We start from the raw sequence: 15,203 nt of genomic DNA, 5'->3' as shown, positions 1-15,203 counted from the left end.
TGGCACTTTTCACAGACCGTCTTTCTTCTAAAAAGAAAAGTTTGTTTCAGTTTGAAAATGTATTTTTTTCAGGAATATAATGATGTAAATTAGTTTTCTTCAAAATCATCGTTATTTACTATGTTTGGATCCAATGTAGCCGTCACGCACGCTTAAAAAAATTCTCCTGTATTTGAAAATTGTTATATCCATTAAGAGAGATGCTTATAATTTTCACACGAATTGCCCATTACATTTTTTAATATTTAAATTTAGCTACCTGCTGCCAAAATTTGCTAAGTACAATCTGTTATATAAGTTGAGTATTTGTGGGTTCAAAAACTAGTATACATATTGTGCCACAAAGTGGTCCATGTCCATTATATCCTTGTATTATATATACATACTGTAATTAATATCTTTGACAAGGATGAAACTGATTACGTAACTTTTCATTTCCAAAAAAGACTGACAGTAATTAACTTTGTAAATAAGTACGTTGGTCAAGGGTAATTTACAATAAAAAAAGTAAACATGTTTTCTCTAAAAAGTTTATTAACTTCCTTACATATAAAACAAACATTTTGCTATGTACATTATGTACACGAAACTTAAAAATAAAACTTATATAAATTATTCGAAACTTACACCAATCGTCTAGCAATAACGTTGATATATGACATATATTTAACTCATATCAGTATATCTTTTTCTTAATCTACTTAAGTTTGCTTAAGGCACTTTTATCACATACAAAATATATCGACCCTTATCGTTTTAAGTTCTCGAGGTAGGTTTAGGGAGTACTCGTAACATCAAAATAATAACTATCTAAATATATTTACAAACCAATGTAAATATTGCGAATAATGCCCGTTGTTTATTTATTTTAGCGTCGTCAGCCTTCGCCGAGAAGGGCGCTGATTGTAAAGCTTTTAATACGTCGACAAGGTGCCGGCGGGTTTGAGGGCGTCGGAAAACTGGGGGGCGGTGGGGGTACTGAACTCCACGAGGATCCCAAGAAGCCACCGGGGATAGTATTCGTAGGCCACATCCCTAAAGGCATTGGCATATGTAAGGGGTGCATGTATGGTAATTCTGGCGGATAGAATGTAGGATGTTCAGGAGGGGTTATGTTCTCGGGCGAAGCGACAAGTGGAGCTGGTGACTCGACTAGCGGTGGCGACCGTGGTGAAGATGAACGCAGGCTTCCCTCCTCTGAGCAGGAAGACGCAGCATCAGAACATGGGCGTTTGGCGTCCGAGGACTCGTTCTGTGCTTCAGTGCTACCGTTTTCTGGTTCGACATTCTTCCTTTTGCATTTTGATTGACCGCACGCGCGGAAACCTTTTGCGAAGGGATTATTATCGATTTTCAACTTCGTTATTCGGTCGTTCTGTGAACAAAAAACAATAATTGTTATAATAAAATTTGTTTCGATTTTAGTAATAATTTAATTATGTTAAAAATTTGATTGAGTTATTATCGAGACGGTCGGCATAAAAAATTCGGAGCGATTGGTCGGTTCCTCACACTCTCGCATACCGTCACGATTCTAGCATTACTTTAATTATTCTATTTGGCCAGTATATTTTTTATTTCACTCCGATTATACCTATTCGTGAGACCACCTCACCCGCCTACGAGTCACAAGCAATTTTGCTTATTTTCTATTGGATTTGGCTTTTAATATTTTATAGTTTTATCATAATCATATTATATTTTATAACACTTTGTAAAGGCATTTTTCTGTTTTTTTTTCTTAATAATATGATAAGTTAAACTAATCGTGTTCTTTATAGCGGTTTACGAGGAACTTTCTTATCTTATTGAGAATGCAATTTAAACATCCGTTTCCGCATACATCTCCGCCGTCTAATAGCTTGTAAGGGATAATTGTTGCACATGTGGCGGTGTAAGCTTGGCGACAGGCCAATTAGCATGCCATGTATGCGTATCGCCGTCGCCCGCCCGTCGCGCGACTGCCGGCGACAGCAAGCAACGCTACCAAAACACGGCGCCAACACGCTAGCTTTCTAACTACCCGTAAAACGTAATATGATATTTTAAATAATTATCTCTACTTAATTGTGAACAAACTTTTAATAACAGAAATTTAAGAAAAATGATAAAAAAGCAACGTCGATATCTGCACATTTCGTGACTGGTATCTTAGACTGTCTAGCAAAATCCGATGGCAAATAGACCCGCCGTGATACGTCAGGTCACTTGTAAATGGCTGTTTACATGAACTGATAAGGCGGCGCCGGCGGGTGCCGTTTATTTAACGCAGAACGAGATAACTGATAACTTTCCGCTACAGGAACGCTTGCTAAAAGCATGCCATAAGCTCGCTCTTGAGGACTTCTCGAGTCGGTCGGTTAGTTTAAGCGAGTGCTTGAGAAGTGCCAGGCGCCGCCCCAGCTCCGCCCTGTCGGCTGTGACGTCACGTCACAAACTTGCAGTTACTTTTACGTTTTGCGTTCCACATATTAGCGACTGTCTCGTCGCCGACTTTTTAGGGATGTGTAATTAGGATCTGAGTAAATTTTGTTATCGAAAGTAAGCAGTGAAAATATCGACTAGAGATTTACAAACATGCGAAAGTCCTGTCTAGACATAATGATTGATCGTGTTTAAATCTTTTATAAGTATCTGTGTGGCACAGTAAATTCCTTTGTAATAATCGCATCGGTCTGCCACCTAGTTACGCTTTTAAATAAGCGTCGGCTACTGCAAAAGAGGATTTTCTAATTCGATGGTAATTCGTAACAATACGTTGGCAGCCATGTATTCATTTGGGCGGGGATAATGCGCAACGATACGCCGCCAGTCTTTGTCCACAACGAGGTCCCGTTATGTGGACAATTCCCGGATTATCCTACAAAGCGACCGGTCGCCGTAATTGTAAATGGACGCGAGAAGCTGTTCGCGCCTCGCTGCAGTCAACATTAAACATACCGCCGGAATAAAGCAGCCGCCGCGACCTAATTACTGGACGATGGATTATGCAAGAAAATGACACGCTGCGCTGAGCGTCAAGGGAAAGAGCTTGATGTAAGAAAACAAAACAGCGGGAGGGCTCGGTGTCCTTACAGTATCTGTTACATTGGAGACAGATTTAATAAATCTTATTAAAGTCTGTACATATATATAGTCTGCTATTAGTAATCCAACAATAATTTATGAAAAAAATATATACAATAGCCTGCCTCTACACGTATTTCGTATCGTATTAAACTCGATATTTAAACTTTGTACCTGACAAATATTTACCAATCCATAGTTTGGTGTCAACTCTAAATATGACTAAGTGTCTCTGAATCATCAAATTTCGCATTTTTTAAAACAATACGGAACTACTCAGCAAACGGACCGTCAAGGTTTTCAATTAGATACTTTTGTTTTGTTAGCACAAATGACCGTTCGTCGCCATTGCAATCTGGGATTTTTTTTCCTGGCGTGTAGTGTAAAAGCTTTGGCGCCTTCGACTCGAAAAAAATCGGTTCGTACTCATAAGTGCGAATCGCTCTGTCTTCATGGAATCGTAGCTCGATTTCTTGGAATAGTTTCAGATTGTATCATATAGGGAACTCCGTTGAGGGAAAAATACCTTGTTATTATAACACCTGTGATTAAAGCCGCTCCGATAGCACCCTAACAATATAATTAACGTATAAATACGTTATAATAAAATGATTATATGATCTTTTTGCGAAGGATCACAAAACGACCTAATTGAACATGTTATCTGAGAAATTATTTATAATTTTTTGCTTGGAAAAATATTACATCTTCCATTCTATCCTGATCATTTTTATGTGTGCGTGTGGTATCGGAATATGGAATATTCAACTAGTCATGGTTAAGCTGTTATATTCTGTTTTTGTTAACAATTCCAAATGTTACGATTGGAAAATGTATTTGAAACTTTTTGTTTGCACCCTAGATGGAATATGGTAATAAATAACATAACATTTATCTCATACTTTATCATTGGAATTTTATTTAATTTATTTTGTAATGTTACGTGCTACGTTTTAATTTTATATTTTTACTCTAAATGCGTACGTTACTCAATCGGAAACTTAATTGAAGTTTTAAAATATTTGGAATCGTATTTTTGGATAAATAATAATTTAAATCTCCAGTCTATCTACAGTTGGATTGTAAGTTATGTATTTAGCACATTTATGTTAATATTTGTATATTTGATAAAACACCTAAGCGTTTTTCTCGTTAACATTTTTTACAAATATCTAATAAAGCTATTTTAATGTATGTTGCCAAGAAAATATAAACGTACTTAAAACTACTACTACTTAAAACAACTTACTTATGACTAAAATTGTAATTTCAAAAAATTAATTATAACTAAAATCTTCATTTATAAGAGTGTCTCTAAATTTAGTTTATACGATTTTTTTTAAGCCGTATAATATTTACCTGGTAGGCAGTGACGGCAATGAATTCAGTCTCAGGGAATGAAAATGAGGCGTGCGGCGCGCCCCAGGCCAACGCTGCGGCGTCACGAGCGCGCACGACTAACACGCGTGGTCGGTACTTGTGCATGGACGTTAGTACCATCTGTAAAATAATGATTTAATTAATATTATTCTCATAAAATTTATAACATCAATGGCTTCAGTTAGTTGCGGATTATCTATAAAGGCAACGTGGCTGCCCTTATGCCCCTGGGCAACTAAAAACGCCTAAGGAATCATAAATATGAATAGATTAATTCTAAGGTTGAAATTTAACGAAACATTTTTACAATAGCTACTTTATTTGAGTCAATATATTAAACCTCTGAAATTTTGTCTACAAACAGAAAGTTATTCTCGTAATATAAATAAATTGCACTTAAATACCTAACAAGAAAAACGCAAACAATATTTTAAGATCTAATATAACTAAGTATTTTTTTTTTTTTAGCATTAGCAGCCCGTAAATGTCCCACTGCTGGGATAAAGGCCTCCTCTCCTTTGAGGAGAAGGTTTGGAGCATATTCCATCACGCTGCTCCAATGCGGGTTGGCGGAATACACATGTGGCAGAATTTCGTTGAAATTAGACACATGCAGGTTTCCTCACGATGTTTTCCTTCACCGCCGAGCACGAGATGAATTATAAACACAAATTAAGCACATGAAATTTCAGTGGTGCCTACCTGAGTTTGAACCCGAAATCATCGGTTAAGATGCACGCGTTCTAACCACTGGGCCATCTCGACTCAACTAAGTATTTAACGTCTAAGAACTAGCATGCAAGTAAAACAATTGAATAAAGCTGTACCTAATTCATAATATTTTTAATTGTTTTGTGGCTTGATATAGTATTACATATATGTAATAGGTAAACGTTCCCACATACATTACATATATGTATGTACGTATAAGTATGTACTTAAAATTGAAATAATAAATTAAAAATTATCATTAAAATAAGCTTAAAGGTAACAACCAACGATTATTAAAAATAATATGCAGTGCACCACGGCTGTTTAAAATAATGAAAGCTCATTAATTATTAAAAAAATGTTATGTAAAATTAACAATAAGTTTATTTGAGTTTATTTCGTTTTGATTGCATCGTTTACTTTTTTATAACTTTAAAACTTGACATGTTTTTGTCTTGATGACTTTTTAAATTTTCTTATCATAAGAAAGGATATCAATAAAGGAAATGATAATGATTTTTCTTCCCATCAAAGAACACATTCCAAACCTTATAGGTTTATTATTATTATTATTTATTTTTTTCGTGTTCTTTTGAGTTACCTTTTTGTATAGTCAATATAGATATCGGTTACTTTGCATGATAATAGAAAACACGTTTAATATTTTTATAAAAATATGTATCTTAGTTCTGAAATATATTTTAAAAATAAGTAAAAAATTGTTGAAGTGCAAAATTGTATTAGACGATAAAAACAAGATTTGGCGACACGTCTCCTAGGCGGTCAGGCGCAGGCGGCGGATCGTACAAGGGCTTATCTGGTACTTGACGCGGAGCTACCTGCGGGCGCCGACTCTTCAAGCGTAAAGGGTTCTGTTTTGTGTTTTCACTTGTATACTTTTTTAACTTTCCATTTTTTATTACAACGAACTACTGACGAAATTTGATCTATTTTAAGACTACTGTGAGCAGTACAACATGCTATTAAAAAAAATCTTTGACGTAAAACATTTTGAATTAAAGAAGTTAATATCGATTATAAAATATAATTAATTGAACATATATTATTTACTGGAAAGGTATCAGAGTCTAATCTAATTGGAGAGTTTAATCATTGTGACGTTCCATTCCCACGATTAAGGGTCGGACACACACGCTCAACAACGTGATGCGGAACCGAACGTAATGTAGAAATATATGAACCTAATACTACAGTTCTCAACGATTAACAAACAGGAGATTATTTTTAAAGTTATCTTGTTTTGTTGCACAGGTGTCACCGATACGGTACATGAATGATAGGACATTGTAATCGCTTCGGCATCTCACAATTGCGGAGATGACTTCTCCTTTATAAGTTTTCATAAAAAACTACTTTTCAATAGAAATAAGGCAACAATTAAAGGTCAAAATGCGAAGACAACTCACAAAAAGTTTATTGCAATTATTTCTATATATGGATTGAAGTGTTTATACTCATTATACGGTATCAATTATCCCGGTCACGTTGAAACAATTCTCGATTGTATGTTTGTGTGTCTTTTCGTATTACGAGTAAGTGATCACGTGCCGATTGAGAGATAAAATTTCTAGGCAGTTTGACTAATTGCGTGAATTCGTTTTTATCACACATCATAGAGCTACCTACACATAAACACCGCAACATTGTTTAAACATTCAGAAAATTGTGGATTTAATACACTTCAACTAAAGCTTTCAAAATATTCTAATTTCATTATATTCAATATTAGTGGTTCGTCAAGTTTAGGTACTAATAATTAGCCTATTGTCGTCCTTGGGGTTACTTTATAACAAATTTCTTCAAATTCGGTTCAGTGGTTTGGCCGTGAAAATGTAACAGACAGAGTTACTTACTTTTGCACTTATAATATTAGTATTGATTTGTAGTTTATAAAGACTAAGATAAATGTTTTGCAATATAACGTTTTCTACTATTCATAAATAGCCCGGGAAGACTGGGAAAATTCTGGACACTCATTTTCATATCAGCTCAACGGTATTCTGATCGAAATATATTTTAACAAAGTATAGAAACTACGATGACTCTCAACTCTTAATTAGAAGTACATTAAAATTTAGTTCCTGGTTTAATTTCGTACTGCTTTGACTTCTATTAAGAGTTCAGGTAAAAAAAAATTAACAAGTTACAAGCGAAGACAGATTTCAATTAAAACATTTATTTATATTAAGAGTTGGATGCTTGCTCAACGACGCTTGAGGTGCTGGTGAACTTTGATTTATTGAAGTCTATTAGGCCGTTAGAAAGTACATGTGAACCTTTCATTATTAAATATTTTTAATAAAAAAGAGACTTTTGTTATTTAATTTCCGATGCTCGAAGTGGGTGGGCGATACATGTAATTTAAATAGGTTTCAGTCACATTAAAATTCATATAATTTCTCATATATTATTGCTAAATAAATTCCCGTCTTCAACGAACACATTAAGTCTTGACATATTGCGGAGTTTCCTTCACAACTTTTTGTTTATCGTAACCAATGATTCTGTTCGTGCGATCGAAAAAAAACTAACAGCGCTACGATGCAATTCATACACACACAATAAATAATTAATTAATAGTTACTAAACAAATATTAAAGGTAACTACATGAATAAATTTGTTTATTTCCGTTGGAAATTATTCCGATCAAATGAGACGAAGAAAAACCTAATTGAATGGGATAAAAAGATAATTAGGAGAAAGCTAATTACGTTCATATGTGTTTTGTGTCCGAACTGTTTTTTAAATTTCATTAACCTTTTTACTGTTCTAATTAAATTTTAACCACAAAGGTAATTACTAAATAATTTTAGGCTTTGCGCAATAGTGAATACTTTTATGGCTAGGCAATTACGTAGATACAAGTTTAAATGGCATTAAAAGGCTCATTAAATGAGCCATTATAACCTTATTTAAATTCGTTTATGCCCCTTAAATTAAATAAGCCTCATTTTCAGATAATTTACTTAGTCGCCATACGGTATTATCTTTCTGTCGCCTTATCTATTAGGTACTTCTGAATTGACCGTCTCTTTTGAATTTTTCCCAATAAATTCACTAAAGTTAAATATTTAGTCAAACAATCCAGAAAGTTCCGTACAATTTAACATTAAGATCGTAACGTTATCGTTTATTTTTCAAGCTGCAAATCTTTAATGATTTTAAAATGTTCTTCTTCTAAAACTAGATATAAATCTATCTAAAGGCAAGTATCAATGTTCAGACTGATTGACAGACGGACAGTATAAAAGTTTCACCGTATTCGGAAGCTCGTCCATCAACCTGATACGCGTTCAATCAAAGGAGATTGAAGTCAGTGATAGTATCAATATTCTATATTTTTTGCATAATATTAAAAAGGGATCTTTGATTTGTTGTTTCTATAATAAGTAATGGGTAGAAACAGAAACAAGAACGGTAAAGAAAATTACATTAGGATTAAATATTTAATCACATTACACATAATTTTGTACTTATATAATATGTGTATATACATAATACATATATACAACTATCCTAAAAAGAGGATGGGACGTATCGTTTATATAAAAAAGCAAAATATTTACAACGCTATCAAATATTATGTAATTTACCTTTCAATTATAATTTAATCACATTATTAAATAATTTGGTTAATAAACAATCATTTATTATTGCAAATTGATTTAAAAAATAGTTTGATAAATTTCAGGATGCTTTCATAATTTGATAGCTATAACAGATTATAAATTACTGTAAAAACCCACCAGATAATTCTCGTTTTATGAGTGCAAATATATAACACTGAACAACTATTTAACAATGAGGTCGTATTTTTAAATAACACCCTTAAAGTTGAATAGTTTTTAGACTTCGTCGAGTGAGTAAAGTCGAATATTAATGTTTAAAGAATAATAACTGAATTTCAGCTGCGGCGGATAATTTCAAAGGTTGGATATATCCAGCACATTTGTGACTACTAACAGGTACTCCATCTATTCCCTAACTCGTATAATTGTCAAGACTAAAGACTGATGAATGATGATCAACGGCTGTGGAATGAGGACGTAATATAAGCTTTTATTGACAGAATTTGTATATATCCACTAGAATAACAAACTATTAAATATAATCATTTTCACTTATAGCTACATTTCCGCAACAAAAACAAAATAAACCATTTTTCAAATATCTAAATCGATTTAGAAAACTTTAAAATTAAACGTTGTTGCACGACGTAAAAACGTGAAATACATATTGTAAATGTGTATCAAGAAATAGTAACAAGTTATAAGTTAACACATCGAATAACCTATTTCGAATAATAAGTATTTAAGAAAGTTTAAATTTAACTTAAGTTAACTTGACTTTGAATATTCAGTTTCTTGCCGGTTGTTCTCGGTGTGATCTATATTCTGAACCGGTGATAGCTTTACGTTTAATACAGTTGTGTAAAATACTGATTCAAAATGCTTATAAAAATATTATGCAAGTATATTTTGATTTTAATTTTGATTTTGGCTTAGTGACTTATTTGTCATTTTTATCTATAAAATATGACCGCTATGTGTGTACATTCTACATGTATTTAAATACATTTTTGGAGATATAACAAATTTTACACAATATTTTCGGTAGCATTTTCAAGAAATGTTGCGGACTTAAATTACCTCTTTACTATACAACAAACAAAAAAATACAATCATTTGCATAGTTACTCGTTGCTATGATCAGACCGGCGTTAAAGCACATGTAGGTATTGAAAACCGTATTAGTGTCAACAGGATAAACATTATCTTCATATAATTTGAATCGGAAATCTTTGATACATGCACAAATACGTCTCAGTTACTGTTATATTACAAATAAAAAATCTAGCTCTAATTAAGCATGAAAAAATTATAGATTAGGAACCGTTAGAAAAAAAAAACTATTTGAAAACGTTGGGTTCTAAAATGACAGACAGCGTCATAGATTATTTTAGCGATAGTGGCAATCGCGTCGAATAAATAGGTACTTCTGTTTTTGAAACTTCCGAGTTTCGCTGTATATTTAAAAGGAAATCTTTCGTAAATATATATCGTAAGTCCTTCAAATATGAAATAAGTAAGTTCAAATAAAAAGGATATTATTCTACGTTTAAAACTCTTTACAGCATATCAATCCGCTTTTACATATATAATGTACATATGTATATGTTTCAGGGGTGTGTGATTATTTATTCGTAGCATGTGATGAACATTAAATCATTTTGCGGTGTCATTTTGTAATATACTCGGACTTCTCACTTTTTTTTGCATTTCTATAATACTTGTTAGAATATTATTTTTCAATCTTAATTGGTCAAAATTATATTATTTCATAGAAACAGTGGTAATTCTATATGAAGCTAATTCAAAAGTCGACATTTTATTCGTTTAATATTTTTGTAAATAAAAACGAAACATGCTTGTTATGAAAGTTTAATCTTGTATAATTATATTAATTAAGGAAGCGATAACACATCGTATCAATTGAAATCATATTTAGTCATTTTAATTTAGATGCATAAAACGATCGATTTGTTTTAAAAGCTTCCCAATTTACAGGATCTTTAGGATATGATTAAATATATTCTGTCTCTTTCTTTTAAACTAATCGCATGTTTTGGATGACAAAGACAGAATGCGATTTACTTAAAATAGATATTGAATTATATTTATGAGAAAAGCCACTGTCTACAGTTTTAAAAAATTAGTTAAATATCTTTTTAACATTCGATAAGACTAATCCCTTCATTGTAACTCTTTTAAACGATATCTTATAATCCGTCTTGTAATTAACGATATTTCTCACAAAAGTTTTTCAAGGGTCGATTTACCTTTGATGTTGCGCTAAAAAACATACAATGGTATAATGGTTGGTAAGGCTTTATTGCAAGTGGCGAAACCTCAAGTGAGCAAGCCATGCGTGTATTTCAAGAATAAAGGTTTCGTACACTATATCGGTAGCCTGGCTTTTGTTGCTCACAAAAGACGCCGCGGTTTGTAAAGATGGCAATATGAACAGGTTAAATAACTGTATTTTAAATATTTAATATATTTTAGAAACGTTTTGAAAACAATACAAAAGTACCGGTAGTAGAGATTTGTACAAGTCTGCGTTGTATATAAAACAGTTTCTACCGTGAAATGCTTGGTATCTATATGTTACTAAAAATAATGAGAGCCCGTTTATATTACTGGTACAAGTGACATAAAATCGTAGGTATATGGTACGATTTATATCTCTAACACTGCCTGTCTTTTGGCGGAGTAACAACGCACCATCAACTGGCTTTGGCAAACCATTTCTATGTCGGCCATAAAGTTAATTATGGAAAGCTTAATTATAATAAATTATTATCATGCTAATAATTGAGTTTAAATAAATCTACCTAACAGTAAAATTCATATATATTAAATCTTGTTATTAATAAAAAGCAAACGAGCAAAATAATTTAATATTAATTTTCTTAAAAATATCGCGATTTTTATGTGTTTACCTACAATGTATAATGTATTTCTATATATATACATAAAAGCTGTTATTTTATTATGGGCTGTATGTTATTTTACGTTTGACAAAAAAAAAATATCAAGTATAATCAATATGACAAATAATATTTCTACGAGGAGTTTATAAAAAAAAAACTCTCAGTGCATTACTCACGGGCCCGTGCGCGGTCTCAATCTAATCGTCGATGCGTATGCGCGAGGGCATTCTAACCCTTAATAATAGTATGTTTTTTGTGTTTCGTGTTTATCAAACATGGGAGCACGTTTTATTGAAAGGATAAGATCAATTTTACATTTCCTACATTTATTAAGATATTACTGATCGATATTTATCATTTATTCTTAAAATATCTTACATAAAACAACATATATAAAACATAGTATGTTATTGCCTTTAATTACCAAGAATCAATCGTATTTTTATTTTTTATTATTACTTTTTAAATTCCAACGTCTAAATTATAAATTTATATGTGTAATTAATTTATGCGAATAAAGGTATAAAACTATAAAATTTTGCTTTTAGAGGTACTGGCGTAATACTATTCCATATCGGGTAGGCTAAGTATTATACCGCCAAACAGCAATTAGGTATGTTTTAGAGTTATCAATAAATGGTTTAAAGGGCTTAATTTAAACCAATGATTAGCATCACGTACATTAATGACATTCACAGCATTGCAATAGCTGAGTTCTAACTCAGCCGGCCTGAAATTAGTCACGAATTGCTGCGCAAATAGTTTTGTGAAAAGGTGAGTGCGGCTCACTTATAAGTGCGGCTAGAAATGTACACATCGGATGAATGATTACAATTATTGTAATTTTTTATCGATTTACATTTGCAAATGTTTCGGGGAGTAATTGCAGAGCGGTCGATTTAAATTGCGCATATTATTGTCTCTATTGATAGTCAGAGCCGTCTCAACGTTTAGCGAGATATTTACAAAAATTAATTATCTAGCAAAATATTTAACAAAATAACAAAGAAACTAGTTACGTTTAATTTTAAAAATATTCTACCATGTAGAAATAATTTGCTTAAAGCCGGGTCTTAAGTTAAGTTTCAAATAAACGGTGCGGTAATTTTCGTAAATTCTTAGGAATCCGATTGGTTGTACGATCATATGGCCGTAGCACATCTATGTCTATCATAAAGAGCACGTCTATAGCTTTCAACTTGTAATATCGACTATCACTAGCCTTTTGATAAAGACGTAAGTAGACTTAGAAATATTGCATATTCCAAAAATATACATAACAATCACATCACGTGTACATAAACGTGAGAGAGAAATAGTTGGTTTTTCGGGGCCCTCTCAGGATGTCGGCCTTAGGCACGCCCGTGTACTGTTATGGTAAAGACAGTAATGTTGATAATACTCTCTGCCTTATTGTGCATCCATTTACAACATTCGTAATATCAGAAAATAAAAATTAAGGTCTGTCTCAATTCAAACGCGCAAGTCATCACAATAGAAATTTTCTCAGGTAAGTGTTTGTACAAACAAAGAGTGTCAACAGACCTCATTAAACACACTATTTGTATGTGCCATCATTAATAAAAGCGTCACCCGTCTGTCCACGATGTTTACACAGGAATAAAGAAGTACGGTTACATCACCTATCACAATAGTAAACTTCGTATACGCTTTTTAACTTCTATGTCGTTAAGATGCATAACAAAAATCGCAAACAATTTAATATCACCCTTAAGGTCTTGAATTAAAGTTTAGTTTTATTTGCAATAGTCAGATGGAATCGCAGCTTTTAATTCATAGGCTTACGTATAAATAACGCCGTTCGAATATATTTATTATTTATAGTGTTATAAAGTTTAAATCTGATTGGAGTTTGTTCGTAGCGATTTTTCGTAGAGGGAAGTGGTCGGGAGGCGTTGCCTTTGAAGTTTGTGGTGGAAGAACATAGTCACGACTCTGTATGGAGCCTCGCTTGTACGCATTGTAACCAAAATCGTAGTTGTCTTTTTGTTTTCAAATGATTTAATAAAGCTTCGAGGTTTCACTAAAGGTTTTTAGTATGTGAAATATTTTTAAAATGTTTATTTGAACGTTAGATTAGTGTGACGATATTATTACGAGAATTCTGATATTGGAATTTTTAAGGATGTTAGCGTTAGCGTTATTAAATATTATTATCTTTTTGATTAGGTATATGAATTTAAAACATGTATGTATACGTTAAATATTCGTTTATAATTGAAATGTTGACATTTATTTATATATATTATGTAACAATATAACTAATTTAATTTGCACACGTTGCATTTGGAAAAATTACTATCCGATGATTGTGATGTAAACAAAGTCAGATAATTGAAAAGGCGTCTTAATCATTCACACTTCAGTTGGAAAGCATGATTATGGAATCAGCATTTTTTTAATAAAATACAAAAATTAAATCTATATACGTACGTGGCCTTGTGCGTCCATTGTGTTATTAGTCAGTTTAAGCTTGCTGAATGATACAGGATTCGCTGTCCAGTGGTGTCCTGGAGCTGGCGAGTCTGGGTGTAACATGAGGCGACGCGGTGACTGAGGTTCAGCACCTCCAGCGGCCGCCCATGCTCCACCCGCCCAACGCCAACGCCGACGCCCAACCAATGATAGTTCCAACAGCACACAGTACTCCTCGCGAGGGTCGAGACCGCTGAGAGATACACGCAGCGATGGGAACATGCGTCTGTAAATAAATAATACGATGAGTCTGTTTAGCTAGTCACTAAACCAAAAAGTTATATTTAAAGAGTATACTATATAATATCTTATTGTATATAATACCTAAATTACCTAGTACTTACTATAGGTATTATAAATCTTAATGATATTTCCAACTAAAATGAGACTTTCTTTAAATAACAAAAGAAAAGAAACAATTACTTATTTAACAATGACGCCAATATATTATCTAATAAAAGTAATATTTTTTAAAACGTATGAATCTTTGTATAATTTATTAATAACTAAAAAATTCGAAGAATCTACGTCACGTTGACGCTTAATTTGTAATAACATCTTATCATATTCTAATGTAAAAGAATGGTCGACAGTCAGAGGTGTTTTTGAATTTGAATAAATAAAACAAAATTGAAACTTCACTTAAAAAACTAACACTTAACAGTCTATAAAAGATAACTTTGTGGCTTATAAAGGCCGAGGCAGTTTGACAAAGAAGTCGATAATAAAATTACTGCTTCGGAATTCCTTAGCTGCGTAGACAATACATATTTGTGCGTGTATTTTATCGTGAGTATAAAACTTGATAGGAGTAAAAGTGTTGACTAACGAGGGGCTTTTGGCACCCGTTTGTGGAACGTCATAAATGAGAAATGCGCGTGGCGCCATCTTATCGTCCGTCAAACTTCGCCCGCCGGGGAGCTACTTAGCGAATCAAGTATTTGATAACGATGGAGAAAAACGCACCGACCACGACATAGAAATAAATTCTACTAGATTAAGAAGTATTAAAATATATAGTAGATCATATTAATA

The 15,203-nt window shown here is 32.7% G+C and overlaps 1 protein-coding gene across 1 annotated transcript in view; it reads right to left on the bottom strand.

The window, feature by feature from the left end:
• Positions 1-632: 632 nt before the first annotated feature.
• LOC125064791 (T-box transcription factor TBX6) overlaps positions 633-15,203 on the bottom strand; it is a 30,678-nt gene continuing 16,107 nt past the window's right edge. The window contains exons 3-5 of the mRNA XM_047672020.1: positions 14,127-14,394; positions 4,426-4,566; positions 633-1,375 (exon numbers count right to left, since the gene is read on the bottom strand). Coding sequence (XP_047527976.1) covers positions 878-1,375; positions 4,426-4,566; positions 14,127-14,394 — 907 coding nt within the window. The 3' untranslated portion in view covers positions 633-877. The remainder of the gene's footprint in view (positions 1,376-4,425; positions 4,567-14,126; positions 14,395-15,203) is intronic.

Source organism: Vanessa atalanta, chromosome 6 (genome assembly GCF_905147765.1).
Source record: "Vanessa atalanta chromosome 6, ilVanAtal1.2, whole genome shotgun sequence".
Taxonomy (NCBI): Eukaryota; Metazoa; Arthropoda; class Insecta; order Lepidoptera; family Nymphalidae; genus Vanessa; species Vanessa atalanta.
Note: the sequence above shows the minus strand (reverse complement) of the source record. Positions and strands in the feature narration are given on the sequence as shown.